At 38.7% G+C, this 15872-nt stretch overlaps 1 protein-coding gene across 4 annotated transcripts in view; it reads right to left on the bottom strand.

Annotated features, from left to right (window-relative positions):
* Positions 1–15872, bottom strand: part of TOX (thymocyte selection associated high mobility group box) — a 197014-nt gene that overhangs the window by 77655 nt on the left and 103487 nt on the right. For all 4 annotated transcript variants that reach the window (XM_035125639.3, XM_035125638.3, XM_088675561.1 and 1 more), the window contains one exon: positions 14358–14423. In XM_035125639.3, the coding sequence (XP_034981530.2) occupies positions 14358–14423 (66 nt within the window). The remainder of the gene's footprint in view (positions 1–14357; positions 14424–15872) is intronic.

Raw genomic sequence — 15872 nt, forward strand, 5'->3', positions numbered from 1 at the left:
TGTCCTTCCAGGGAGCACTCAGGGCTGATTTCCTTAAGAATGGATAGGTTTGATCTTCTAGCAGTCCATGGGACTCTCAAGAGTCTCCTCCAGCACCATAATTCAAAAGCATCAATTCTTCGGCGATCAGCCTTCTTTATGGTCCAGCTCTCACTTCCATACATCACTACTGGGAAAACCATAGCTTTAACTATACGGACCTTTGTCGGCAAGGTGATGTCTCTGCTTTTTAAGATGCTGTCTAGGTTTGTCATTGCTTTTCTCCCAAGAAGCAGGCGTCTTTTAATTTCGTGACTGCTGTCACCATCTGCAGTGATCAAGGAGCCCAAGAAAATAAAATCTCTCACTGCCTCCATTTCTTCCCCTTCTATTTGCCAGGAGGTGATGGGACCAGTGGCCATGATCTTGGTTTTTTTGATGTTGAGCTTCAGACCATATTTTGCGCTCTCCTCTTTCACCCTCATTAAAAGGTTCTTTAATTCCTCCTCACTTTCTGCCATCAAGGTTGTGTCATCTGCATATCTGAGGTTGTTGATATTTCTTCCGGCAATCTTAATTCCTGCTTGGGATTCATCTAGTCCAGCCTTTCGCATGATGAATTCTGCATATAAGTTAAATAAGCAGGGAGACAATATACAACCTTGTCGTACTCCTTTCCCAATTTTGAACCAATCAGTTGTTCCATATCCAGTTCTAACTGTAGCTTCTTGTCCCACATAGAGATTTCTCAGGAGACAGATGAGGTGATCAGGCACTCCCATTTCTTTAAGAACTTGCCATAGTTTGCTGTGGTCGACACAGTCAAAGGCTTTTGCATAGTCAATGAAGCAGAAGTAGACGTTTTTCTGGAACTCTCTAGCTTTCTCCATAATCCAGCGCATGTTTGCTATCTGGTCTCTGGTTCCTCTGCCCTTTCGAAATCCAGCTTGCACTTCTGGGAGTTCTCGGTCCACATACTGCCTAAGCCTGCCTTGTAGAATTTTAAGCATAACCTTGCTAGCGTGTGAAATGAGCGCAATTGTGCGGTAGTTGGAGCATTCTTTGGCACTGCCCTTCTTTGGAATTGGGATGTAGACTGATCTTCTCCAATCCTCTGGCCATTGCTGAGTTTTCCAAACTTGCTGGCATATTGGGTGTAGCACCTTAACAGCATCATCTTTTAAAATTTTAAATAGTTCAGCTGGAATATCATCACTTCCACTGGCTTTGTTATTAGCAGTGCTTTCTAAGGCCCATTTGACTTCACTCTCCAAGATGTCTGGCTCAAGGTCAGCAACCACACTACCTGGGGTGTACGAGACCTCCATATCTTTCTGGTATAATTCCTCTGTGTATTCTTGCCACCTCTTCTTGATGTCTTCTGCTTCTGTTAGGTCCTTACCACCTTTGTCCTTGATTATGGTAATCTTTGTACGAAATGTTCTTTTCATATCTCCAATTTTCTTGAACAGATCTCTGGTTTTCCCCATTCTATTGTTTTCCTCTATTTCTTTGCATTGCTCATTTAAGAAGACCCTCTTATCTCTCCTTGCTATTTTTTGGAAATCTGCATTCAGTTTCCTGTATCTTTCCCTATCTCCCTTGCATTTTGCTTGCCTCCTCTCCTCCGCTATTCGTAAGGCCTCGTTGGACAGCCATTTTGCCTTCTTGCATTTCCTTTTCCTTGGGATGGTTTTCGTTGCTGCCTCCTGTATAATGTTACGAGCCTCCATCCATAGTTCTTCAGGCACTCTGTCCACCAAATCTAAATCCTTAAACCTGTTCCTCACTTCCACTGTGTATTCATAAGGGATTTGATTCAGATTGTATCTTACTGGCCCAGTGGTTTTTCCTACTTTCTTCAGTTTAAGCTGGAATTTTGCTATAAGAAGCAAAAAAGGGATAACTTGGCAGCTATGTGTATAGAGCTTCTCCATCTTTGGCTGCAGAGAATATAATCAATCTGATTTCGATGCTGCCCATTTGGTGATATCCATGTGTAGAGTCGTCTCTTGTGTTGTTGGAAAAGAGTGTTTGTGATGACCAGCTTGTTCTCTTGACAGAACTCTATTAGCCTTTGCCCTGCTTCGTTTTGAACTCCAAGGCCAAACTTGCCAGTTGTTCCTTTTATCTCTTGATTCCCTACTTTAGCATTCCAATCCCCTGTAATGAGAAGAACATCCTTCTTTGGTGTCATTTCTAGAAGGTGTTGTAGGTCTTCATAGAATTGGTCAATTTCACTTTCTTCAGCACCGGTAGTTGGTGCATAAACTTGGATTACTGTGATGTTAAAAGGTCTGCCTTGGATTCGTATCGAGATCATTCTGTCATTTTTGAGATTGCATCCCATTACAGCTTTTGCCACTCTTTTGTTGACTATGAGGGCCACTCCATTTCTTCTACAGGATTCTTGCCCACAGTAGTAGATATGATAGTCACCCGAACTGAATTCACCCATTCCCTTCCATTTTAGTTCACTGATGCCCAGGATGTCGATATTTATTCTTGTCATCTCATTTTTGACCACATCCAGCTTACCTCTATTCATGGTTCTTACATTCCAGGTTCCTATGCAATATTTTTCTTTACAGCATCGGACTTTCCTTTCGCTTCCATTTTAAGTAAAAGGGCACATTCTACTCATGTATGATTCATGCTGATTCCTGGACTGTCTGAGGGCCAGATTTAGAAGGCGATTGGGAAGTTACTCTGAAAGTTAACCCTGCCCGGGGGGGGGGGGGCACCACTGAGCTGCTCTCCATAAATTTGTAAGCAATACTGTCAAAGTTGCAATGGGAGAAGGAAAAGACATGTGTGTCAAGTTCTGTGAATTCATGTATTCCAATCAAATAAGAAGAACTTCTTAGGAAGGGCCTCTCCTAACAGAATCTAGGATATCAATGAAAGACTGAGAATGCCTTGGGAAAGTCCCAAGATCCCTACATTCTGGACAAGGGAATTGGTCTTCTGTGGGTCAACAGGAGAAGCCCATCAATCCCACCTACCTTCAGTATAAGGTATGGCTGCCAGGTTTGACTCAGATACTTGCTAGTAAGTTTGGAGCTGAATCATCAGGGTATTCTACCGAAAATCTGTTCTACATGCCTTGGATGACTGAGTGGCTTGGAGATTCTAACCCAAACATCCATTTACCAAGATAAGAACAAGCAAAACATACAATCAGTTTGCTTCTTACTGAAAAAACAGCAGGGAAGCACAAGGAATTATTAGCAACTTGCGCTGTATATCAAGGAGAAAGTGCAAAAAGACAACCTTAACATGGTATCCTTTTTAGAGCTGCCTTATGGCAATGTAGAACAAACTAAACCACAAGTTTTAATGTTCTCAGCAAGCTACCTGTGACTAACTCACCTTCACCTTGCTACATGTCACACAGGGCTGGATCCTGAGAATGAGACTCATTATTGGAATGTAGAAAATGAGGGGTATAACCTATTCAAAAGGAATAGACCAAACAGGAAGGGAGGAGTAGCAGCATTATATGTAAAGGATGTGTACACCTGTGAGGATATCCATGATTTGAGGAATGGAGGGCAGGTTAAGAGCATCTGCATAATACATAAAGCAGAGTGAAATGATGGTGACTTCACTGTGGGAGTCTCACACGCTCACTTATTATATGGAAATCAACCTATGTTTTTCTGGAGATAGTTTAGACATAGTGGAACTGTGTTATAAATACTGGTAGGCAGCCGTGTTGGTCTGGCATAGTCAAAACAAAATAAAAAAAATCCTTCCAGTAGTACCTTAGAGACCAACTAAGTTTGTCATTGGTATGAGCTTTTGTGTACATGCACACTTCTTCAGATACACTGAAACAGAAGTCCTATAAATATTTCTCTCACAACATAATAGTAAAGAAATGCACACTATGTGGAAACTAACAAATTAGATAATTTCTATTTTTTCAACTGTATCAATGAACTTATAAAAGCAAGAACCTCACATCCCACCACTAATCTAAAACACAACTGAGATGTGTCAGTGTATCTGCCTACAATATCAGGTCTTGTGACACAACAGTATGCTATATCCTATAGGATCCAGTCATTCACATTCTAACAAATTATCAGGTTCCAGTATGTATCAAAGGTCAGCAATGTGAGTGAATTGCCTGACACAATACCAGCTAAGTGAGTCTAAACTATTGTCTCTTAACTGGACTGTAAAATATGCCCAGTAACACTTCATGGCAAAGCACAGAGCATGACTTAATAAGTGAAGCTAATATATAATAATTATAATGACATCCTGACTATCATCAAAGTATTTGAAAATGAAAAGATAGTAATTAAGTATAAATATATGCCACCTTTCTCCTCTGGGTTACATAGAAATGGCTTTGTTTCCTGATGCTTGTTCAATGACTAATTCTACCGTAGCTTGAATTCAATCACTAAAATTTGACTGCTTTCCAGCAGTTGCGATCCACCTCTCTTTCCCCATAAATCTATTAGATACTAATATTATTGACCATACTTTACTGAAAGAATGATATCAGTGTGGTAGCAAAATGCAACCTAATCATTAATAAGCTCTTTAGCATCTTCAGCGGGTCAAGCCTTGCAGCTTATACCCAATTCACATGCTTACATCATAGTGACTTCAATGGAAATGAGTATTTTTGTAGCTAGGAATAGACACTGTAGACATGATTTGTTAAAACAGGGAAAGCCACAGCATTATTCTTTCTGAAAATTAGGAGTATTGAAGAACCAAGCAGTGGTCAACGTTTTTCAACTACGCATAAAGAAACTAAGATAGTGTGAAACTAAAAAATCAGGGTTGGGGAATCTTTGGCTCACCAGATGTTATTGGACTCCAGCTCCCATCAACATGGCCAATGGTCAGGGATGATGGGAGTTGTAGTCCAGCAACATCTAGAAGGTGACAGCTTCTCTTCCCCTGACAATAATACATTACTGTACAACACTTCAATCTACTTTATAAATCATCTTAACACTCAGCAAAAAATGTCCAACCGCATCACTGATATGTCTAAGTCAATGATCCTGTAAAGAATTTCTTCTACAGTGGTACCTCGGTTTAAGGACACAATTGGTTCCAGAAGTCTGTACATAACCTGAAGCAAACTTAACCTGAAGCAAACTTTCCCATTGAAAGTACCGGTAATGGAAAGTGGATTAATCCATTCCAGAAGGGTCTGTGGAGTACTTAACTTGAAGCGTACTTAAACTGAAGTGAACTTTCCCATTGAAAGTAATGGAAAGTGGATTAATCCATTCCAGACAGGTCCGTGGAGTACTCAACATGAAGTGTACTTAACCTGAAGCGAACTTTCCCATTGAAAGTAATGGAAAGTGGATCAATCCATTCCAGACGGGTCCGCGGAGTACTTAAACTGAAAGTACTCAAACCAAAGCATACTTAAACCAAGGTATGACTGTATTTCTTTATTGGACAGACAACAGCAATAAGTCACAATCATTTAAAAAAAAAAAACCACACACAATAAATTAAGTCAAGCAGAAGTCATCAAGAGCATATTGCTGCAGAAGGTACATTTTCCCTGTGAAGTGTTCATCAGTTTCTTTAATTCACATTAGACAAAGAGCAGTGCTTCAAGCAAAACATTATTTTTCCACTTCAAGACCAGGAGAATGTTGAGTGCTGCATAACCGATTTTTGAAGCAGCAAATTCAGAGTCCCCTAAAAGGAAATAGATGTTTATTAATTAAACATGCCATTTGAATAGCTTCCCCAACTATTTTAATATAGGTAGTGACCCAACCTTAAACAGGTTCATCACAATCCTATGCATGCCTACTTACAACTAAGTCCCATTCAATTCAATGGCGGCTACTCCTGGCAGCAAATAGGATCATCTTATAAGATGGTCCTGGTTGCAGGCAGGCCCTCAAGCCAGTCCCCACCCCCTTCCTGGCATGGGTGGAGTAATACCCTCATGCCAGGGTGGCACCACAATCAGCCCAGGCCTCTTGGCCAATCATTTTGAATGCCAAATAGCCAATACCGCTAACATTTGCTATAATCAATAAAGTTGTGGCCTAAATTTTGCCCATTAACCTTAAATCAAAATTCTGTGTCAGTGTGAATTTCTTTATTCCAACAGGGGGGCTGGCTTGGTGGCCTTGACATGCAAAAGGAAAAAGCCATTCCAACAGACAGAACCCCATTTCCATGGAAATTTAAGGCAGCTAAATGGCTGCAGATGCAATAATCTATTCACTGATTGTACTAGGTAATTAGTAACTGTTACTCAGAAAGTAACCAAGCAGCATTAGCTCCTTGCGGTCACTGTTACAAACCATATGAACTGGACCCCTCACCATGCCCGCATCTTTTCAGTCTGATGAAATACCAGTATGGTCCTATTGCTGCATACATGCTACCTCTCTCCAAACAGTGGAAAATGCACACTGTTGACAAAGATACTAAAAGGCATGCTTGAGTCTTGTGGCACCTTAAAAAACTATCAAATGTCTTAAGCAATATATACATATTAATAACAGATTTGTATCCATTTACTCCTTTGTGCAGAGACTGGCCTGTTTGTCCAAGACAGAATGCAGAAGGACATTGCTGCCAGATGATGATATATATCACATTGGAAGATGAACAGGTGAATGAATCCTTGAAGTTGTGGCTGACATTATTAGGTTCTGTAGTATTTTTGCCCAAGTAGGTAAAAGCAGTAATGGCCAATGGGGAGCACTGGGCCCACAAAGCTGCCTAATAGCAGTAGTGTCACTGCCAGACACCAGGACTGTGAGGACAGGGTGGTGGTGAGATTGGGGGAGTCTAACCTTACTGCCACTGTGCCCTGCCCCTCACTACCCAGTATATGTCAGCAACACAACGTCAGGAGATTAGGTCTGTGGCACTTGTCCTCTACGCCAGCCACTCGTGGATACAGGGACAGAGTTGGTATCTGGGTTTGTTGCAGGGTTTGGTTTTTCATAGTTCGTTTCCAAAGTTGTACATATACGTAGGCCCACATATTTTTAGATAGCAATCTGATCTTTGCTTGCAACAATATACAGCACTACCAGGGACTAAGTCTTGTCCTTCCCTAATAAAGCTATCCAAAAGTAATAATTGAGTCCTGTCATATGATACATGCTTTTTTCTTTGCTTCTTCTTACTGTGATTTTTGGTTGTCTTTTATTCTATATTTAAAGAGATCAAACTGCACCTTGTTAGAACATGTGAGGTTCATGATGTTCCATTCCATTCCGAATGTACTTTTTTTGCATTTTAGAGTATTTTCCCCTTTCCCCCTTTTCTTTAAAATCTTTACTTCACTTTCAGCTATCAAAGTGGCACATACTGTATAGATAAAACAAGATTTTAAAAACCCATTGAAAATTATTTCCTTCTGCTCATTCTTCTTCTTTCCTTACATCAGCCATGCAGTCTGCCACCCATTACTTTTATATTTTAGTGTTTGTGAAGCATAGAGCTTTAGTATGAAAATAAATGTCCAAGTGATAATTTTCATCCCTCAACCCTGAAAGGACTTGAAAGGACCGGTAGGTTTTGCTGGAATCAATGATGCTTGCTTGCAAGTACTGTTTTATAGACCCGGTTTGTCAGATAGCCTAAGTTATACTGGAAAGAAACGCAGTAGAATTAATCAACGCCACACCATTAAAAACAATGTAGCAATCAAACTGCAGCATAAAAATATGTCTTAATATTAACATTGCTGCTACACAAAAATGTATATTATACACCACATTTAACCTGTCAGATGCTTCATTAGCATCTTTGACTTTAAAACTAGCAATGAAGAGGCTGTGCTTTTCATATGTTCTCATTACTGTGGTAGTCTTAGGCTGAAAACCTAAAGTCGCTTACTATGAAAACATTCCATACTAATGCATATCAGAACACATGATACTGTACTATGCAGAAAGAAAGGAAATTGGGTTTCCTGGGGTGAAATCCAGAATTATTCTTACTAATTCTCTATTAATTTTTACAGAACCGATTTTCTAGCTGAATTAATCTGATGGGGGGAGGGGGGGCAATGCACTCCAATATGTGAATAGGTGACTCCCTAATATGACAAAGACAGCTATATTTTAACACAGTCAATTTTTGCTTAGTATTATTTCCCTTTTGAATTCACCTCTATTATGCTATACAGTAAGCCTGAAAAGTACACACATTTAATTTGTGCGCATTCAGCTTTATGAGAGTAGCAAAAAACAACAACAACACACCAACAACAACAACCCGGGGGGGGGGGAGTTATAAAGGGTAAGGAAAGAGACTGGGATTCTGGAGAAATGACTTTGGTAAACCTACTCCCCATTTAACCCAATGTGTTTTGACAACACACAGTTTTAGCTTTAGGCATGGTACCATATGTAAGTTGGGGCTTTAAAAGGTAAAGGAAAAGGGACCCCTGACCATTAGGTCCAGTCGTGTCTGACTCTGGGGTTGCGCGCTCATCTCGCATTATTGGCCAAGGGAGCCGGTGTATAGCTTCCAGGTCATGTGGCCAGCATGACAAAGCCACTTCTGGCAAACCAGAGCAGCACATGGAAACACCGTTTACCTTCCCGCTGTAGCGGTTCCTATTTATCTACTTGCACTTTGACATGCTTTCGAACAGCTAGGTTGGCAGGAGCTGGGACCGAGCAACGGGAGCTCACCCCATCACAGGGATTCGAACCGCTGACCTTCTGATCAGCAAGCCCTAGGCTCAGTGGTTTAACCACAGCGCCACCTGGGTCCTTACTGGACATTAAAACACACACACACACACACACAGTGTTGGATCTAAAGGTGACTTTCCACTCACAAACAGTCCTTTCCTACCAAAAGGGGCATCTGAATGGAAAGAGAGGGGGCAACTGTATCCAGTTCCATCTTCCTTTGTAATCCCCCATGTCACCTCTTATGCTGTTTTTCGGGGTGAGGGTGATATGAGCTGCAAGCAGGAAAGTAAATCAGTAAAAATCTCTTTCCATCTTAGGATGCAACCAATTAATTCAGAATTAGAGGTAAAACTGAGCAAAAAAAATTCCATTCTGCTATTGTCAAAAGAACTTCCATTTTCTGATTTTGACTGCTCTATACAGTTTTGTTGCATTGCTTCTCCACTGAGAACCACACAAAGGGAGCTGAAAAGACTACTTAAAAAAACAAAAACCCTTTATAGTCCCAAGTATCTCTTGGAGGAGAAGGAATCTGGTCTTGGGAACACAGTTATTGGAAGGAGTATTCTATTTAATCTGTAAAATTAGGGTGGATGAGAAAAAATTAAATCATTAAAGACTCGCAGGATGGGTAAGCCTAGTGTAAGAGTCCAGCACAGCATCTAACAGCTGAGACTGAGGACTGGATATGCAATCATTTGTACTTACAGTATATAGACTATTATGAGTACTACTGGTAGCTCTTAAGACATTTTTATAAACTGCAAGAAATATGCGAGCTATTAAAAGATATAATTCTGAAAAACAGACTGCCGTGTGAGCCGCCAATTTAAGGCAACAACATAAACAATAGTAACTTGTGTGCTCAAGTGAAGCATCTTTTTAATTTTGAGTAATGAAGATGTCAAGCCAAATGCTAGAGTAGTTTAACTTAATTAGGTGTCCTATTTTTCCAGGCAGCCTTTCATTTCCCATTGAAAACTCAGCTTGTATGCAAGGCAGCAAGAGCAATTTTGTCTGTAATGAATACCTCTGGGATTGCACAGAGTAATCATTTGAATGCTATGCTGAAGACGGGTTTGAGTAACTAGTTTGGGCTTGTTGAGATGCCAGACATTGTGAGATTAACTAGATTAATTTGTAGCCTCCTATCATTATTGTTTCACTGGGTCAAGGGTCAACAGGTCAAGCTCACTTTACAGAGGGAGCCTTTGCAGCAAGGAACAGGTCCATAGTCGTTTGCCTAATAAGTTGTTCAAAATACTTTAATACCCACAGATAGACCTAGATGGTCATCTTATTCATGAAGTTCATTCAATATTCCCCATGGTTGTTTATCTTTAAACTGCTGCCCTAGAAAGTTACCTAGAAAGGAGCCTACATTTTATGATACCTGCAGGGTACTTTTTACACCTGAACAAAAGCACAGAAGAACATACAGTGCATATTTTAAGGGGCATTTTATACTGGGTATGAACCATCCAAGGGTATGTTATCTCACGCAGAAAATAAAAGCAAGCATTATGAGCTGGGAGGAAATAACCCGAGCACTTCCCTGAAAATGTATCATTGGATGATTGATTTTCTGTTTGCCTTCTGCAAGATAAAATAATAGCTTTTGTTATTTTTGTTTTATTGATTAACAGAGAAGCCAGCTACTGCAGCTGATAAAAGTTGTATAACACATTATAGATAGCATACGGTGTTTAAATTAACATATCATTTTAATGAGGTATAGCCTTGCACAAAAAATAATAACTGTAATCCAGGTTTATATTGAACCATAAAGGGAAGGCATCAGACTGTCAATATCAAAGCTGTTTAGGATAACAAAAAAGTGTGAAAAATAAAGGGGTGCAATGTCAGGTCCGGAAGACCAATTCATTAACAAAAAAATTAGAAAGCAAAATCCTATCACATGCAGTGGTAAAAATTAGAAGGGAATTTGCCACATCTTATCAAGTAATTATAGAGCCTTTCAGATGTGTTATAAAGTAATTATAGAGCCTTTCACTGATTTAGAAGCTGGAATTGGTGAAAATTAATTCATAATCTCAAATATAACAATCATTATATGTTAATCTTAGATACTTAGGGAAACAGGCAATGCCCATTCCATAGGGCATCATGCCTGATGTATTCTCCAGGTTGGTGTTACCTATTCCACAATCACAACCAAGGGACTCTTGATAAAATACTATGGTCATCTTTTCAAATTTCTAGAAAATATTCAACTTTAAAAAGTTCCATGATATGTCACATGGAAAATACTATCAGGAGGTACACACAGATGACCATGAAAGATTACCATGAGGCAAAGGCAAGAGAGTCCCTAACGGGTGCACATTCCATGCTGTTTTAAATATCATCACACTGAAGTTCAATTATTAATGAAAACGTCACCATTTACTGTGTGATAATGAATATCTGAGCGGCGAGAATATTTTGAAAGCTGCCTGAGATGCATAACATTACAGCAGATATTTGTCACCAAGAATACAATATTTACATAGTATAAAATATACACAAGCTTAGCAGCATCAAACAGTCTTTTGGGACAAACTAAAAGAATATCATTATTTTTTATGGTATAGTTATACTTCTGGCTCATTTCCAAGAACAGCTTTCTGTGGAAATCATTTCAAGTCTGGAATTATGCTGTTTGCTTGCAGCAACATCACAGGAACTGTAGTGAGCCATATGTTGCTACTTAGCAACTTAGTACATAAGTCCCAAAGCATGTACTGATTTGAAAATTGAACAGAAATGATAATTGTCAAGTGATGCTGTGAGGCAAGTTGTCTTGGATTACCAAGCTATGCAGATGTTTGATGTTATACTTTTTTTCCTGATTGACAGTTGAGTTTTTACTTATGTTAGCCTAAAGGTGATGAATTGACTTTTAAGCCTTAGAATAAGGCCCTAAGATGACTCCATGAATATGAACACATTCTAGTAAACATAAGGAATTTGAAGTTCAGCTTTCTTAGTACATTCATCTTATTTCTCATTGTGAAGTATAAATTCATGAGAAGCAGCATGAACATTTTTCATCTGTGGAATTTTCCTTTCTTGTCATATTTTGAATACATGTATTTAAAGTTTAAAAGTACAGTGGTACCTCTACTTACGAATAACTCTACTTACGAATGTTTCTACTTACGAATGGAGCTCCGTCCGCCATCTTGGATGCGGTTTAGATAGGATTTTTTCTACTTATGAATTTTTAGATAGGGTTGCTTCTACTTACAAATTTTTTCTCCCAATGCATTCCTATGGGATTCGACTTACAATTTTTTTCGACTTACAAATGTGCGTTCGGAACGCATTAAATTTGTAAGTAGAGGTACCACTGTACTCTGAAAATGATTTACTGTTGTCTACAGCCTATACAGTGGTTTAATGCGTTCCGAACACACATTTGTAAGTCGAATAAAATTGTAAGTCGAATCTGTATCCACCTAGTATCAGTATCATTTGGTACAGAAAAGTCAACCTGGGGAGCACATACATCTTTATAATGGATATCCTCCCTAACATTGATAGCCTGCTCCAAATATCGGGGTTTCTTTTTTTATCTCTAGCCATACTTTGGAATAGTTGTCCTGAAATATATTTATATTTTTAGGGGTATCCATATACCTAAGTACTTTGCTTTATTACATATCCTCAGGCCTGTTATTTTTTCTAGATCTTAGATCTTTTTCCTGTGAAGATATATTTTTAACCAATAATTTTGTTTTGGTGGTATTCAATTTGAAACCAGCAACTTCTCCAAAGTTCTTAATCAGTTCCATTGCTCTCTTTAAACATTCTTTGGGAGTTTCGGTCATTATCAAAAGGTCATCAAAAGGTCTTAAGTTTATAGGATTTATTTCCCAAGGTTATTCCTTTAACCAACTGGTCTCCTTGAATCCAATTATTTAGGACCTCCATTATCAAAATGAAAATCAAGGGAGACAGTGTGCAGCCTTGGCGAGTCCCTTTACTTATTTTACATTCATCTGTGATTTCGTCATTAATTTCAGATCTGGCCTTTCAGATCTGGCAAAGAGATAGAAACTGTGACACTAAGAAAAAAACCTATGCCAACACTAAGGCTGCGGTTCAAAGAAGAACAAGAGAACTAAAAAACACCTGGTGGATAAAAAAAGCCCACGGACTTGAGCTTCTTGGCAGCAGGGGATCGCTGGTTCTAGCACCATTGAAGTTCTCCCTCTGCCTGCTCGCATCTTGCGAGCGGTGTCAGGGTCCTCTTCTCTGCAACCCAGCAATTCCATATTGTCTCGGGATACCCCCCCAAGACTTTGGGGTTCACTTAGCCCTGTTCCCCCCTTTTTTGACCTCGCTGCCGAACGGGTACACCCCGACTGCACGGGGAAAACGTGTCCATTCGTGAGTAACAACCTACCAGAAGTCCTCTAAATGTATAACCAACTTTTAAAAGTACCTTAAAATATCTCAAGGAAGTGATACCTGGTGTTTTAATATGCATGGTATAGAGCGTATCAGCAGAAGGAAAATGGCTCAGTTGGAAAATGTGGAGGTACATTCTTTGTTCAAAACTATTTAAGACAGACATAATGATTCTCTGAAAGGTAGCAGCTGCTTTGTAACAGCAATCATTCAGAGAGTTTGTACTTCTACAGTTTCAAACAAATTCAATTAGCCCTTGTGCTTCAAAGCCCTTAAGGCATGAACAAGATGATGCCTGGTTGCTTTAATCTAACACAGTACTGCTAAACTTGTCAAGACAGTTTTTTGGATGTAAAGGTTAAAAAAGAATATCCCACCCCCAATTTTTAATCAAACAGTTCTATTCAAAACTACGTGCAGAGTTTATAGCAGTCTTAGCCAAGCAAGTTCAATCATAGAAGTTCCAAAAGGCACTCTAAAATAAATTCAGCAGGCAATTGGGAAGTAATCTTTTGGGAACACATTCTTTTTAAACACAGCTTTAAAAAAGAAAATATTTAACATCATGGCCCAGTCATGTTAAAGTTTGTTTAATTACAGAATGAAGGGTATGTGGGTGTGTGGTATAATATATATATATATATTGAGAAAGAGAGAGAGAGAGAGAGAGAGAGAGAGTCCATAATATGAAAGTTGTAACATACTATGGATTATTACCTGCCAGGATCAGAAACAAATGTCTGGACAAGCCAGACATGATTCAGCACGAGCTTTCATTTGCTTTTTAGTATTTTATTGTCTGGTCTGTTTTGTAACTCTGAAGGTCTAAACAGGCCATGTGGCGGGTTTGAATTTATTGGGGGGAATAGGGTGCCCTTGCAATTGAATACACCAGTTCTTTAGACCAAACAGAGCTGAACGTGATAAGTTAAGCAATTTGTGGCACCTGTGGCTTATAATGATTAAGTTGTCTGTAGTCAGATAAACAAATAGCATGCACCTGTAAAGAGGATTTCCTAAAGGTAAAACAACTGCTTGGGAATGATCATGCTGGCAAAACAGCTGCTTGCATTCTGGAGAGCAAACGAAGTAGTGTCTTCAACAACTGCCAACTCTGGCGTTTTATCAGTGCTATCTCATTAGCTGGAAACAAGGCTTAAATGCTTTGTTTATAAATTATGATTATTTCTGATTGCAGCAGTTACTGATAGTGCCACTCATTTGCAATGCAACTCTTTGAATTTGTTTAATTACAATTTGAAACAAGGCAGAGAAGATTAATTAACCCACCTGGCTGGCTGGCACGTACTCCTGGGTCGGCTCTGACATACTCATATACATGTTCTCACCGTCAAACTGCAAATGAAAAAGAAATAAATATACATTTATTTATCTATCTATATGTGGATTAAAAATTAGCAACTTTGAATGCTTCTAGCGTCAAGTGACAAACGGTCGCTATTAAAAAAATTATAGCCTGGTTTAAAAGACATGTAACTGCAAGTGCACGTCTTGTCTTTAATGTTCCTGTTGTCATCCTTATTGACCCTGGATGCCAGTGATTAGGAGTAATTAGTGCTCTAGTAATTACAGCAGGCAATGAATGGTTCATTTTGTGGCTCATTTTGTGCACCATGTATACTTATTGCAGTAAGCAGTAGTGAATGGATTTTTTATATATATAAGAAAAGCAGAATAATGGAAAAGTTAAAAAATGGCTCTTTACAGAATATGTTTCAGTACTGATAAATAACAACTTATAATCAGTTAAATATTAACTTTATTAAATTCCCATTTAAAAATAAGGAGAAAGCTTTAGAAATTTGAGGTGGTAAATATATGTAGCTAAACAAAGACATGTTAAGGCAAGAGTTGATAGAGTGAAAATAAATTACTCTCTGCTACCATAACTGAAATTACCACCCCAAAACTGATAGAATAGATATACATTTCATGTTATTCAATACAGTTGTGTGATAAATCTCTGTCAGTGTAACATTACATAATCTATTATATAAATACCATCAAGTACACAGAACTATGAAATGAAGAGACGTTTTATCGCCAAGTGTTGTTTATTTCATACTTCGTATTCCACTCTTTAGTATGCATCTAAATGTGCAAGTAATTCTTAGTGTTTTCCTTCTTACCTTTAGAAGAAGGTTAAGGGAGAAATCCTGAGAATTGTACTATGCTTGTTAAAATTGTTTCTCCATGGTATTGGTGAGTATATTTTGTGCAATTTGTTCACAGGTGTAAGAGATCATATAAAGTTAGAGCAAGGAAGTAATGAAGTTTTTGTTTTGTTTTTTAAGTATGTAACAAGGAGCCAGGATTTTATCCCAACAGCATTCAAGTTACAAAACCTACCTTTTGTACCAAATCACTTTCCTGTATCATGTTATTTTAGAGTACTAAACAATGCAATCCTATACAGCCTAATTAGCATTAAGCTCCATTGAGTTGAATGGATCACAGTTCCAGGTGAATGTGGGTAGGATTACAGTTTTAATTAAACTAGTTTTTTTGGAAGCCTATCTGGCTTGTTGTATCCAGTGTTTGACTTGTGCAAAGCTAGCCTTTTTAGATTGCAATCTTATACCCACTGACCTGGGAAACACCACTGGACTCAATGGGATTTGCTTCTGTGTAGACATATATAGGATTGCACTGTTATCATCCTTGACAAAAATTAAAATGACAGGAGTTAAAATTGAACTCTTTCCCAGCTTCCTCTCCATCCTTGTTCACTCACACTTTTCCTGGAAACCATTTGCAGTAGGAGAAAGTAAAATCATTTTAATC

The sequence above is a fragment of the Zootoca vivipara genome, chromosome 8 (genome assembly GCF_965207765.1).
Source record: "Zootoca vivipara chromosome 8, rZooViv2.hap1.1, whole genome shotgun sequence".
Lineage (NCBI taxonomy): Eukaryota > Metazoa > Chordata > Lepidosauria > Squamata > Lacertidae > Zootoca > Zootoca vivipara.